The sequence below is a fragment of the Tupaia chinensis genome, unplaced genomic scaffold, assembly GCF_000334495.1.
Source record: "Tupaia chinensis unplaced genomic scaffold, TupChi_1.0 Scaffold139935_1, whole genome shotgun sequence".
Classification (NCBI taxonomy): domain Eukaryota; kingdom Metazoa; phylum Chordata; class Mammalia; order Scandentia; family Tupaiidae; genus Tupaia; species Tupaia belangeri.
The window spans coordinates 947,015-961,580 of NW_006199814.1; the positions used below are offsets into that span (position 1 = coordinate 947,015).

At 42.7% G+C, this 14,566-nt stretch overlaps 1 protein-coding gene across 8 annotated transcripts in view; it reads right to left on the reverse strand.

Moving 5' to 3' along the window:
* ST7 (suppression of tumorigenicity 7) overlaps positions 1-14,566 on the reverse strand; it is a 240,519-nt gene that overhangs the window by 121,860 nt on the left and 104,093 nt on the right. For all 8 annotated transcript variants that reach the window (XM_006162373.3, XM_006162372.3, XM_014593213.2 and 5 more), the window contains exon 2: positions 10,148-10,230. In XM_006162373.3, the coding sequence (XP_006162435.1) occupies positions 10,148-10,225 (78 nt within the window). In that variant the 5' untranslated portion in view covers positions 10,226-10,230. The remainder of the gene's footprint in view (positions 1-10,147; positions 10,231-14,566) is intronic.

The window sequence follows — 14,566 nt, forward strand, 5'->3', positions numbered from 1 at the left end:
TATATATATGGTGGTGAACAGTTTTGTTTTGGGGGAGCAGTGGCTAAAAGGGATCACCTGGGCTTAAATTAGAAATACTAAGATAGTTAACATGTGTTATAGTAAGATCTATAACCTTTTAAATTTCCTCTTTGAGTTCTCGAGTCCATCTTTTTCTCTACACTCAAAGACCCTTTCAAAGTTTCTACCAATTCCTCATGTCAAATACAACTTCTTCAATTTTGTTTGTTAACTCTTAGATTCTGTATGTGTTGTTTACAAATGCTAAATAGCTACTGAGGGGTGTTAGCATCCTGCTTCCTAGATCTCAGCCGGTCTCTCCTCAGCCACCTGTTCTTCTAAGCCCTCGTGAGGGCCATATGAAGAAATGACATTCATGTCCTTAGACATTCTTTCCTAGCCACCTGCTGCCAAGACTTTAAGAAAAGAGAGAAGTCCGAATACTAGTCTCCCTTCAAAGTCAATACCCAATGATCCTCGGAGTCTGTAAGTTCACAGGATGGATTTTCCATTAAATGGCGAATTACTGTGGCCTAAATGGAAGTTGATTCTCCTGGGGTAAAGTCATAGACCACAAAGAACTGGGAGAAGACAGCCAATGTCATTTGTCCCAAGGTCTGCCAGCTCACACTGAAGTTGCAGCTACCCTCGAGGTTCCTCTTCTAGAGGGTCCATCATTTTCAACAAGCAACCTGGATAATTCGGATGCAGTCAGCTAATTCACTCACTCACAGGATCTTCTGGGCATTCAACATTTTTTTTTTTTCCACACGTATTTACTCAGGCATTGTAGGTGCCAGGTTCAGAGTAGTACACTAAAAGACAGCTCTGGTCCCTGTTTCTGTAATGCTCCCATTTTAGAAACTGTGGAAGTATATCCATGTTTTTGTTTTGTTTTGTTTTGTTTTTCCAGAGAGAGATGTTTGTTATTGGCCACGTGTGCTCGCCAGAGAGACAGAAAAACAAAAAGCAAGAAATCACTCCCCCAGAGAGAATGCCATGCTGCAATCCCTTCTCTATTCTCTTCTTGGGATCTTGGGCATACACATACCTGAGCCTGATATGAGTTTAAGCTGCTAGATCTGGGACTTGAATCACGGTCAACTACATGGGAGTCCAGCAATGTAACCACTACACCACCTGGTGGTCCCAGTATTGGTCCATGTTCCAGACCGACCAAATCCAGTGTAATCCATGGTCAGCTGGAAAAAGAAAAGACTATCTCCTCCAGAAAAAGTTGCAATCTTCTCTCCTTTCTTTTCTTCTTTTTCTTCTCTTTCTTTCTTCCCCTTCTCTTTCTTATCCTCCTGGACCACTTCAGTAGGTCTATTAAGATGAACATAGTAACTGCTACACTTGCTGCTACCCAATTTCCCAGGCAACACCTTTGGGAGAGGTAGACAGTGCTGTGGCGAAGCAGTGCTAAATAAACTCTAGTCTTCACTCCACTCTTACCTAGTAAGGGCGTCTGGGCAAGTCGTAAGTTCTCCGGATGCATAGCCCTTAGCTCTTTACTGATTTATTAATACATTGGTTGGCTTCTGAGAGTTCTTGCCCCAGTCCTGTAATTCCATAACTTGGGAGCCTTTCTAATTTGTGCTCAAATGTAAACTGAAAGAGTGAAAAAGTAAGCTGTGTCCCTTTATCTGCCATTAGCTCATTTTCCTTCTTCATTTCTTCAATGACTAATAATCTGACCCCTCCAAACACTCATCTCTACAATCAGACACTGACAGGCATCTATTGACTCTCCCGGCACTTGGTCTCCTGCAGATCATTCATGTTCATGGTGAACCCAACAACTGTAATCTGAGAAGGCTGCATGGGCCTCAGTTTCCTCCCATTGTCTGCAGGCTCTGTTGCCATCTGGCCCTGGCAGCATCTCTTTCATTCTTTATTCTAGAGCCAAGAGACAAGTTGCTTCATAATTGCCACAGCCTGATAAGTATATGCTGCTTTCTACACCCCTAAAGCCTCTCTAATCAGGATTCCGACTCCTTTTTCACTTTTGCCTTCAGAATCACCACCATTCGTGTGGTCCAGATGCCTATTAACTAAAATGTTATCTACAGTGCAGGTCAAGTTCTTTAAAAGAATGAACGTGATGAAAGGAATCATAGTCATCTTTGAGCTTCACACTCTTGCTTCTGAACAAGATGGAAAGGAGAACATGGTCAGAAAGATCCAGATCCCAAATTCATCATTTATTTGCTATATAACCTTAGCTAACTTATTTAACCTTTGTGTTGGTTTATAATTAGCAGCATAAAGGTACTGGCTTCTTCCACTGAGAATTAAACAAAATAACATAAACAAAGTGCTTACTACAGTAGTCAGTGTAGAGTGGGATCTCAATAAATGGAGTTTTTGTTATAACCAACCCCTACCCAGTCATTGTCTCTTCTACCACTTCCCCTCAAACATACTTGTTTTACAGCCAATCCATGAACGAATCCTTATATTTACCATTCTAATTTCCCCCCCCTCTCTATTCATTTTGTTCTTGAATCTGAGTTTTTAAATTATGCCTTTATACCTCTCTGTTTCATATATGTGTGAAAATGTAGGCACGAGGGCATGTATATATACATAATAGGGGTACAGGGATCTATGGTAAATGTCAATATTGCATACAGCATTTTCTTCATTCTATCAACATGTAGAAAAAAATCACAAGGATACCTTTCTCTACATATCCACCAGACAGTTCTCAAAAGCAAAAACAAACCCCAGAAATTGTCTTTATTAAAATAAATATTGCCTGAAGAGGCTATTTAAACAGACTGCACGCATCCTTATAGCAGATGAAAACCAAACACGGCAGGTTGGGACTGGGGTGACAGGTGCAGATCCTGTGTCTAGAATTGGACTCGGATGGGAAGGCTTGAGCCAAGCGGACAGAGGAGCAGCTTGCAGTAAAGCCAGAGAGCTGTCCGGAGGAGTACGAGCACACAGAAACCGACAGGGAGGAGAGAGAGAGGTAGAAGCATTGCTGGTTTTCAAAGGGTGGAATTAAGAACTATCAGCACCAGCTAATAAAACACAGTCTTACTCTTTTTAAATTTTTAATGTATTTATTTTATATTCATTCTCTGTATATCATTGCAGCATACAAAATGAGGTTTTCCATCCAGAATACACGGTATATTGGCTTAACTAAAGATATTACCATACATGTTATCGTCAACAAATAATTTTCCACTTCTTATTTCTTATATGTTTTACTTCTATTTTTCCCCCTTTGATTCCCTCCCTCTTACCGTCTGCCATGATTTTTAAACATGGTAGTGTTTAAAGGCAGCAGCATTTGCCAGACTTCTACTTTTATGTACACTTGTTCAGCAAATCAACTTTTTTTTTTTTGAGAGAGAGAGGTTTTGCTATAAAGACAGAGAGAGACAGAGAGACAGAAAGTGAAAAATCACCCTGTGGGGGGATGGCCATGACACAATCCTTTCTCCTCCATTCTCCTCTCGGGCTCTTGGGCATGCACGCACATGCACCTGGTGTGAGTTTAAGCCACCCGGTCTGGGACTCGAACTGCAGTTGACTACCTGGGAGTCCTGCGACATAGCCATTATGCCAACTGCTGGTCCTGCAAATCAACTTTCTCTTAACAGGAATATCGGGGGGGGCGAGGTTGTTTTATTTTTGTCTTTCTTTACCAAAGACATCAAATTACATGGTACTTTGTCTCGTCATAGGCATTCTGAGGCCCCCAAATAACCAATTTCCCCCAGGGAAGCTCTGTCCTTTGAATGCTCAGGTTCTCAGAACATGGCTCAGGGGAGAGCAGTGAGGTAACTGTCTCCCTGGTGCCAGGAAACAAACTGCTAAGTTACGCTGGCAGCTCAAATTTTCTAAGGCACCTGATCCTCTACCTCAGTACTCTCCCTGAAATGCACTCTGCAGAGAAGAGGAATGGCTGAATAGAAACCTCACCCCGGGTTCATGTCAAGGGCTAGCAAAGCCGGGTGCCCAAAGGCTAGACAATACCAGGGTCAACAATCTCCACCGCAGGAGCCTAAGGCTGTCTAAAGCTATTCCCAACTTGGTCCTCGGCAGAGAACAGCATTTTTGAGAAAGCTTTGAAAACCTTCCTACATGAGAGGCTTTCCTCTGCCCAGTTCCCCACCAGTCAGCAGCATCCTCTACAAGGCCTTGTGCAGGGATCAGCCGCTTCAGCTGCACTCCACACCGGGAACAGCCTCGCCAGCCCTGATCCACCGCGGTCTAGGGAAATCCCTCTGTCTCTGACGGGACTTCGCCATCCCTGAGTTAGAACAGAAATGACCACTGGGACTAGTTTACCCAAGTGAAAGGCAATAACTCACACTGTGGTAACTAACGTGCAGCCTGTGAACCCACACTCTGATGCTGTGAGAGCAAGATCCAGGCCTGTCATTTGTTTAGCAGGCTAGAAAAATGGCAGAGTGCTTACCGGAGAGGAGGTGAAAGGAGTGGTTGAAGCGAGGCTGCCTGGATTCTAACCCTGCTTCCCTTCGCTAGCTGTGTGATCTAAGGTGGGTACAGCCTTGACTACTGTAGCTGTCCAGCTTTTGTGTAAGTAAAATGGAAACAATACCAGCAATTGCCTCTTTGTATTGTGAAAAGTGCAGTGCGTTGACACTGGAAGTGCTTTAGATCGATGCCTGGCACACAGTAAACATCTGCTTAAGTCCATAACTTTTTTTTTTTTTTTAATTTGCCAGAGAGCATGTGCGCTTAACCAGAGAGAGAGAGAAAGAAAGAGAGAAAGCACTCCCCTTGAGACATGGTCACACAGAAATCCTTTCTCTTCCAATTCTCCCTCCTGTTGGGATTTTGGCAAGGACACACACACAAGCCTGTCATGTTCCTCAAGCCGCCTGATCCAGGAATCGAACTACTTGGTCTGCAGTGTAGGACCTGGTTCCCTTAGCCACTAGGCCATGGGGCTGGCCCAAGTAGGTATCATTCTTTTTTTTTTTTTAGAGAGATTTTTGCCTTAGGGACATGTGTGCTTGCTGGAATGAGAGAGACAGAGACAGTGAGAGGGAAAGTGAGAAATCACCCCCAGGGTGATTTGCTGCAATTGCTTCTCCTCCATTCTCCTCCCAGGATCTTGGGTATGCATGGACATGTGTGGACACGCAATTGGGGTGATTTTCAAACCACTGGGTCTGGGACTGGAACCGTAGTTAGCCATATGGGAGTCCAGCACTGTATCACATTGCCATCTGCTGGCCCCAGTATGTAACATTCTTAAAGTGAACATCCCTGGAAGGAGGAAAGAGGAGTGTACAAGCAAAAACCTGCCTTTAGGCATCAGAGTGAACTACTAGTATCAGTATGAAATTATTTCTAAAAGTTCACTTCCTAAAAATAAATTTTAATAAAAAAAATTTTCAAAGATGTTTTTGAAATAAAATATAAAAATATTATTTAAAATTTAAATCATAATTGGTGGAGACTTGTAATATCTTTTATCTCTTCTCCAAAATACAAAGGGGGGAATGTCTTTAAAAAGCCATAAAATTCAGTGGGACTAGCAGTTAGCATAATGGCTATGTCGCTGGACCCCCATGTAGTCGACCGCGGTTTGTGTCCCGGACCCAGTGGCTTAAACTCACGCCAGGCTTGTGTACGTGCGTGCCCAAGTCCCCGAGAGGAGAATGGAGGAGAAGGGACTGCGGCGTGGTCATGCCCCCTGGGGGGCGATTTCTCGCTTTTTGTCTTTCTGTCTCTCTGCCTGTCTGGTGAGCGCACGCACCCTATAGCAAAAACCTCTCAAAATAAAAAAGACATAATTCAGGACCAGCAGTTGGTGTAATGGTTATGTCACTGGACTCCCACATAGTCGACGGTAGTTTGAGTCCCAGACCTGGTGGCTTAAACTCACACAGGGCACATGTGCATGTGTCCCCAAGATTCTGAGAGGAGAATGGAGGAGAAGGGACTGCAGCGTGGCCATCCTTCCAGGGGGTGATTTCTCGCTTTCTGTCTCTCTGCGAGGCCACACGTCTTATAACAAAAACCTCTCAAAAAAAAAAAAAGACATAATACATGATATATCATTCATAATTTCATGAAAAATGTGTATTATGAAAAAAAACTACACATGTCATTTATCTTTGCACCAAAATAAAGTTGTATTTTAATTCCATTTTTCTCATCAACTTTTTTTTTTTTGGAGAGGTTTGCGCTAGAGGGTGTGTGTGCTCGCCAAACAGAGAGAGACATAGAGAGAAAAAGAGACATCACCCCCCAGCGGGGATGGTCACGCCGCAATCCCTTCTCCTCCATTCTCCTCTCAGGATCTTGGGCACGCACGCACACGTGTCCGGCGTGAGTTTTAAGCCACCAGGTCCAGGACGCGAACCGCGGTCAACTATGTGGGAGTCCAGCGACATAGCCATTACACTAACTGCTGGTTCTCTCATCAACTTTTTGAAGTCCCTTCATCTATGCCACATTTCAACACATACTAACTACAAATTTATCAAGTATGTGCAAGCGTTTTCTAAATCTGAATTTTCTTTAGTCCACCTAAGAACATTAACGTAGGAACCTGAAGACACAGGTTCTCAGCTTTGCCACAAACAAACCACATGAGCTTAAACAAAACACCTCCTTTTTTTCCCATTGGAAGTCTCAGTTAACCTCTCTCTCTCTCTCTCTCTCTCTCTCTCTCTTTTTTTTCCTAAAAACTAAAGAGCTTAGGTTGAATGGCCCTAATGTCCTAGAATGTCATAAAAATCCCTGACTCTTCCCACTGTTTTCTCTTGCATCACCAGTCTCACTGAAATGATCTCCCTTTCTCCTTTTCCATTCTTTTCTCCCTTCATCTCCTATCTACGCCTTGTCATATTCTGGATATCCTGTCACTCTCGATATATTAATAGTTTCTTATCTAACTCCAAATAGGAAGCATATTGCCCCTAATGAACATTTTCTGTTTAACCAAGAAAGTGAGAAAGGAGTGAGCGAGTCCTTCGCACACCCTCAACATTCATCCCCCTGTTCTGTGGTTTTCCAGCAACACAGTTTCGGCCAGCTTTTCCCACCAAACCCTCCCTTGGACTGCTTTCCTCTGCCCTGGATCCCTTAGGTTGGAGAGTTTTTCAAGGATCATCTAAAATGTTTTCATTCTCCATTCACTGCTCTAGGTCAGACTCAGATATCTGTGTTTCCTTTTTCTCTGTCTGACAATTTCTGTTGCTCCCCTACAGATCTGGCAGAAGACAGTTACTGAGGTTGCTGGTCTCTCGGGCCAGTGGTTCCCAGACTTCCAGATTTTACATTCTATTAGAATCTCTCCTACCCTCCACTGCATTCGAAGATCACTTTGGGTTTGCTAAAGTAGCAATAAAATAGCACCCACTAACCACTATCACCATCAGTTCAGAAATAAATGTTAACATTATAAAGTACAAGGGACACATCCTCAGAATAAAATGGTCCTTGTATGAAATAAATTAATGACAAACTTTATGGTTTTATAAACAACTCCCTATAGTGTCCTTATTTCTCATGTCTCTGCAGAACAGGGAACATTTCAGACACACACAAGAGCATGCAGATCAGTATTTAAGAGGCAACATGGTACAAATTATTGCACATACTTTATTTCATCCCTTTTAAGGAGGAGTTTTAACATGTTCTCCCTCAATCTGGGTTGGTCTTTGAAGCCAACACTAGGCTTGTCTTCTCTTCTCTTCTCTTCTCTTCTCTTCTCTTCTCTTCTCTTCTCTTCTCTTCTCTTCTCTTCTCTTCTCCTTTCTCCCTCTTCTCTTCTCCTTTCTCCCTCTCCTCTTCTCTTCTCTTCTCTTCTCTTCTCTTCTCTTCTCTTCTCTTCTCTTCTCTTCTCTTCTCTTCTCTTCTCTTCTCTTCTCTTCTCTTCTCTTCTCTTCTCTTCTCTTCTCTTCTCTTCTCTTCTCTTCTCTTCTCTTCTCTTCTCTTCTCCTCTCCTCTCCTCCCTTCCCTTCCTTCCCTTCCTTCCCTTCCCTTCCCTTCTCTCCTCTTCTCTTCTCCTTTCTCCCTCTTCTCCTTTCTCCCTCTTCTTTTCTCTTCCCTTCTCTTCTCTTCTCCTCTCCTCTCCTCCCTTCCCTTCCCTCCCTTCCCTTCCCTTCTCTCTTCTCTTTTCTTCTCCTTTCTCCCTCTTCTCTTCTCTTCTCTTCTCTTCTCTTCTCTTCTCTTCTCTTCTCTTCTCTTCCTCTCCTCTCCTCCTTTCCCTTCCCTTCCCTTCTCTTCCCTTCCCTTCCTTCCCTTCCCTTCCTTCCCTTCCCTTCTCTCTTCTCTTCTCTTCTCTTCTCCTTTCTCTCTTTTCTTCTTTCTCTTCTCCTTTCTCTTCTCTTCTCCCCTTTCTCTTCCTTCTCTTCTCTTCTCTTCTCTTCTCTTCTCTTCTCTTCTCTTCTCTTCTCTCTCTCTTCTCCTCTCCTTCCCTCCCTTCCCCTCACCTCCCGTCCCCTCCTCTCTCCTTTTCTTCTCTTCTGCCCTCTCTATATCCCTCTCCCCTTCTCTTCTTTTCTTTAATTGACAGAGTGTACATGCACTCTCCATCCAATGACAGAGAGAGAGAGGGAAAGTGCAAGCACATATGTACAACAGGGCATAATTATTCTACAGTCTTTTTTCCTTCCATTTCTCCATCCTGTCGGGATTTGGGTCATGCGTACAAACATGCCTGGCATGTTTTTCAAGCCATCAGGATAAGCATTCAAACCATGTCAGCCATGTAGAATTCAGCTTCCAATGTAAAGGGCTTAAACACCATGCTACAAGGCCCCCAGTCAGCCCTGGGCTTTTGAGTTTTCACTTAGGTAACCACCTCAGAATGGCTCCTCCTAGTATTCTTCACATTCTAGCTTGACATCAGTTTCCAACATCTCATCCCTTGAGTTCAGCAGCCCATGTGCTACAAGAGGGCAAAATGAACCTGGATGCATTCTGATCACAAAAAGATGTTCCCCACAGAACCACCATCTTTTATCTGTCTGCAAGTTTCTGTCTTGCTTACATTTCTCCACCTTTTTACTCTCTTTACAAGCTCAAGCTTCTGAAATTCTCCATCATTCTAGGTCTATCTATGCTCTTCACTTCACAAATTTGTGCCTTTATCCCCCCAAACTTGTCTGTTTTTCTATTTACATTCTATTTTACTTTATACTAACTCTAATAGAAACCAGCAGGTGGCATAAAGTTACATCACTGGACTATCACATTGTTGACTGTGGTTCAAGTAAGTCCCTGACCTGGTGGCTTAAAACTCAGGCTGGACATGTGTGTGTGCATGCTCCAAATCCTGAGAGGTGACTAGAGGAGAAGGGATTGAGATGTGGCCATCCCCTGGGGGTGGAGAGGGGGGTTTGCTTTCTATCTCTCTGTCTCTCTGTCTCTCTGGCGAGTGCATGTGCCCTATAGCAAAAACCTCTTTAAAAAAATAATTAATATTTTCGTTGTGCCTGTTTCTATCATAATTAGTAATCACAGGATTATGTGTCCAGGGGAAAATAGCTTTCTAAAATCTTTCTCTTCTTAAAGGTTATTTAATTGCACTGAGAAGTCCCCGAGTTTAGGTGGTCTCTGCATGAGGTCATTAACATGAGCTATTGATACTGGAGGTGTCACAGTGCAGCACATGGACAGCTATGACAGAACACAAAGTTATGGGGCCATCAGGTCACGATCACCCTGTCTTTTGCCTGTTTGGGATTGTTTCCAAAGGAAGGAATAAAGGAATAAATGTAACTCGGAGAGAAAAGAAGATGAAGGAGGGAAAAGCTTAGAACTGTCACAATTTATGTCACAACATTGAAAGAAACTGAGCTATATTCCTACCGACCTTGATTATATCAAATAATCCATTTTGACAGTTGAACTGAGCTACATTTCACTTTATAGTATTTAAGATACTAGCATTTAATGCAGAATTGTATCTTCCCTATTTTCCATCGTATTTATATCCACTTTTCTCTTCACTAAAAGTAATCTACGACCCTCAGTATTTTTTTCGAACATTTTAGAAACATTTAATAGGAACAGTGAAAAGCATCTATAAATGTCCCCACTGGACATCTATATCTAGGCAATAGAAGCACTGCACACGGAATGCAGACACCAACATGCATAGAATCATAGGTTTTCAAATGAGGATTACACCACTTACCAAAATAAGCCCTGATATTAGTGAGGAGGTGCCTGTCAGGGCCACGTAGAACTTCGGGGTTAACGTGTTCAAAAACATGCTCACTGGAAGAAAAAAGAGACAAGGAGAAGAGGAAGGAATGCATGAGTAAGCCAGTAAATCCGACTCTTTCGTCTTTCCTCCTCGTGAGACCATTGGCTTCTGATGACTAGAGCAAAATCTTTTTTAAATGGTTGGTCATTACATATGCTCAGATACTAGGTGTCAAATTATTCATCCTGAAAGAAAAAGGCTATGTACAATTTAAAAGAGCAACTTTTTAGTTTATACTACTCAGAACTGTTGCTGTGAATGAGCTTCTTGGATTCATAACCACTGAAGCGTTCAATCAAAGCTGGTTATAAAACTGTCAAAAGGAGAAGGGGTTCTTTCCATATATTTTGTGGGACCTGTACAACAGTGACCTTGATAACCCAACAAGCAGTACGATAGTATATAATTATAAAGATGGTCATTATAGTAAATATATTAAGTGGTTATTGGAAATCATAATACTAATGGTATTAGCATTAATATGTCCTCAGAAGGACTAATTGAAAAACTTAGCATATAACAGTAAATTTTTTTCCAACTTACTTAGAAGGTAGTTAGACTGATGTTTAAAATAACTGGATTCGGGACCAGCATATAGCTTAATGGCTATGTCACTGGACTCCCATGTAGTTGACCACGGTTCAAGTCCCAGACCTGGTGGCTTAAACTCAGGGTGTATGTGTGTGTGTGTGTGTGTGTGTGTGTGTGTGCCCAAGATCCCAAGAGGAGAATGGAGGAGAAGGGATTGCGGCTGGCCATCCTCCCGGGGGATGATTTCTTGCTTCTGCCTCTCTGTCTCTCTCTTTCAGGCAAGTGCACGTGCCCTATAGCAAAAACCTCTCAATAAAAAAAAAAAATTAAAATTAAATAAAATAACTGGATTCAATGGGTGGGGGGGGGACACTAAAAATGAATGTTCACTGTCAGGCACCTTACTGACCAACCCCCACCAGTCTATTCATATCAACGATATAGTTAGTCTGCTTGCTCATTAAGGTTTGCTTATATATTTCATAAATATATTTTAAAGTCATCATTTATATCTAGATACTGCTCAGAACTTTTTATTCTTATCAAAACTACAAACTTAATTAACTTTTTTGTGAGGATATCCACATTTCTTTAGGGAATAACAATCAGTCTGGTTTTAGAAGGAAGGTCTGTGAAAGTAGGATGCTTGGCAAGCCAAAGGTATGGGTGGTCAACTGGGGCTGGCTGAGTAGTTCAAATCTTGGACCCAGTACCTTGAAAAAACAGGCCAGGTACATATGTATGCGTGGTCAAAAAGTCCCAAGAGGATTATGGCATGACCATTACTCCCACTGCCCTCCCCCATCTCTCTCCAATGAGTGCACATGTCGTAGCAAAAACTAAAAAATTAAATTAAATTTTAAAAAGTAGGATGTTGACATCATTGGGGGGAAAGGCATCTGTCCTGAGCTCAACTCAGAAACCAAAGTGATAGCACCAAAATGAATGGAGATGTTCATTCATGCAACAAAGAGGTTTCTCTGTTTATGAATGAGATTATGAATAAAGAATGAGAGGATGAATCACAGTTTCCACCCTCTGGAAACCCACAGAGCAGTTGGGAAACACACACATAAATAAGAAACCACTACTGTCCTGACCCGGGGGGACAGCTGAACAGGTTTCCTGAGTGAAGGAGTGAGAGCCAGGACAAGCGGCATAGTGTTACAACACGGAGACGACAGTGTCGTCCGTTTATTGTGGGCAGCACGGTACAGCACAGAGACGACGCAGTGTCACAGCTCTTAAGGGTCGCGTCGTCTACTGTGAGCAGCACGGAGACGACACAGTGTCACAGCTCTTCAGGGTCGTCCGGAGATGATGTAGTGTTACAGCTCTTCAGGGTCTCCCAGGTTGTCTGGAGACGATGCAGTGTCAGCTCTTCAGGATCTTCAGGGTCGTCTGGAGACCGCGCGGTGTTTCAGCTCTTCAGGCTCTTCAGTTGTTGTCTTCCTGGTCGTCGTTGTCTGGCTACTGTGGGCCAGGCATTGTGGTTATATACACTCTGGTGGGTTGTAAACGGTGGGCCGTGATTGGTTGCTTTTGGACCAATCATGAGGTGCCGGATATGTAAATTTGAGGGATTCTAGTGGCCAATCAGAGCAAGGTTTCGAAGGTCAGGTTTTTGGAAGGGAACCAATCATGGTAATTGTTTGCTCTCTGAGAAACCTCGGCAGACTCGCTGGTGCGCAGCCTCCCACACACTACAAAGTTTGATAAGTACATAGGTCCTAGGCATAGGATGTTAGGAAAACCTATACAAGGGATGCTACCCAGCTTGGGGGCATCAGAGGGGATGTCTAGGAAAAGGGGACATTTAAAGTCAGTCCCAAAAACTAAGCAGCATTTACTCAGACCAAAGGGGGCAGGAGAGGGTTGGAGGGGGCAAACTGAGCAAATTGGATTTGTTTTAAGTTGCTTGGGAAAGAGCCGGGCATTCCCAATGTAAGCATTCCAGAAGGTACGTGAGTCACAGTCTCTCCAATCAGACTAAGATGTGGAAGGGTGCTCTGATTCCACTCTTCGTGGTTACCTGATCCTCCTCTCAATAAGCCCTCTTCCTCCTGCATTCACTCTGAAAAGAATTAGATTTCTGGTCTGTCATTTGCAATCACGACACACTGAACTAACACAGTGTGTTCAGTCAATATTCGTGGCTTGAACTAAGGAGGACTCTTCACTGCAACAGAGAAAGGCAAGGCAACAGTAACTAGCCTAGGGCTGTAAGAAAAGATGGGGGTACAGTTGAGTTGAGGAGACTTTGCCTGGCCAATTAAAAAGACAAAAGCATAGTGATTTGTCTTCCCATATAATAGTCTGTCAGTGAAAGGAAGCAGCTTTATTAAGAAAAAAAAAAAGGGGGGGGGGGGAATCAAAAAAACAAACTTCACACACAACTGCCACTCTGATTCTGAGGTGTCTAAAATTCTCAAAGTTCCCCTCTTCAGACTATGAATGACATTACATTACCCATTATTTAAAAAAAAAAAAAAAAAGGTGTCACCCAACAGAGTATTTTGTTTGGTTTAGTTTGTAATTTTAAGCATTCATATCTGTGCCACTCACGAGGGGGGGGGGTCCTCAAAAAGTTCTTGGAAAATTTAAATTATGAAAAAAATTATCTGTACATTTTTAAAATGTTGGTTCCAAAATAAACGTGTACTTTATTTTCCATGAACTTTTTGAAGTGTCCTTGTACTTTTCAGCAGGTTTCTGGGAACAACCTGAGCAGTATTCAGTGAAATCTAGTTCTAAAAGTAAAAAGAAAAGATTTGCCTGAATTAGAAGTATTTCCAGGCCAGACCCATAGTCCATAGGTTAAGAGAGCCAGATCCCTCCTGCCTGACTCTCCAGGTGGAGTCCCAGAGGCTAGAGAAACATGCCAGGCACGTGTGCATGTGTGCCCCAAATCCCAACAGGATGGAGAGATAGAGGAGAAAAGATTATAGTGTAGCCATTGCCCATGGGGGGTACTCTCTGTCTCTCTGTCTCTTTATGGTGGGTGTGCCCTCTAGCAAAATTAGGCTGTTTCAGTATCTATAAATAAGAATAATGGTATGTATCTTGTGTGATTGTCTCAAGCACTAAAGGTGATAGTATAAAGCACCTAACATAATTGCATTTCGATTGTGTTTACGTTTAGTTCATTCTTGCTTTGTGATTTCACATCTTTTGTTACTATGGTTACAGAAAGCAGAGGGGACCGCACTGAATGTGAAATTAACAGCAGTAGTATTAGGTGTCACATCACTATGTACCAAGCCCTGTGCTACAGACTACAGCCCAGTAAATCACCTGCTCTGTCATTTACTAAACACGGATGCCCTGCTAAACAAGAGTTGGTTACTAAAAAAGTCCTTTTAATTGGACCCTAGATGCTTGGGGTGGAGTTAAACTGGAGTGTAAATCGAAGGCAGACATTTTAGAAGGCAAAGAAATGACTGAGTCCCTGAAGTCTACCAGTGATCCTAAATCAGATCTGATTGCTGCCTTAGCAAACACTGTAGGAATGATTGCTTCAGCCACAAGCCACGTGGGAACCACCTGCAATCCTGTGCATTCGTTTTTCTCAAGTCACCTTGAACATAAGCCACATTAAAACCCAAACCATAACCCAAGTGTGCTGGTTTGCAAAGGTTTTAATTGCAAGGGATAAAAATTCAAGGCCACAAAACCTAATCTGTAAGGGTAGACTAGGAAATTGTCCATTTTCATGCAAAGCAACATTTCTGATTTAGTGACTGAAGTACACCCAGTCTGTCTACAGAGAACATATTAAATAGTCCAGCAGGAAACTAGTCTCAAACTGTTTTCTCA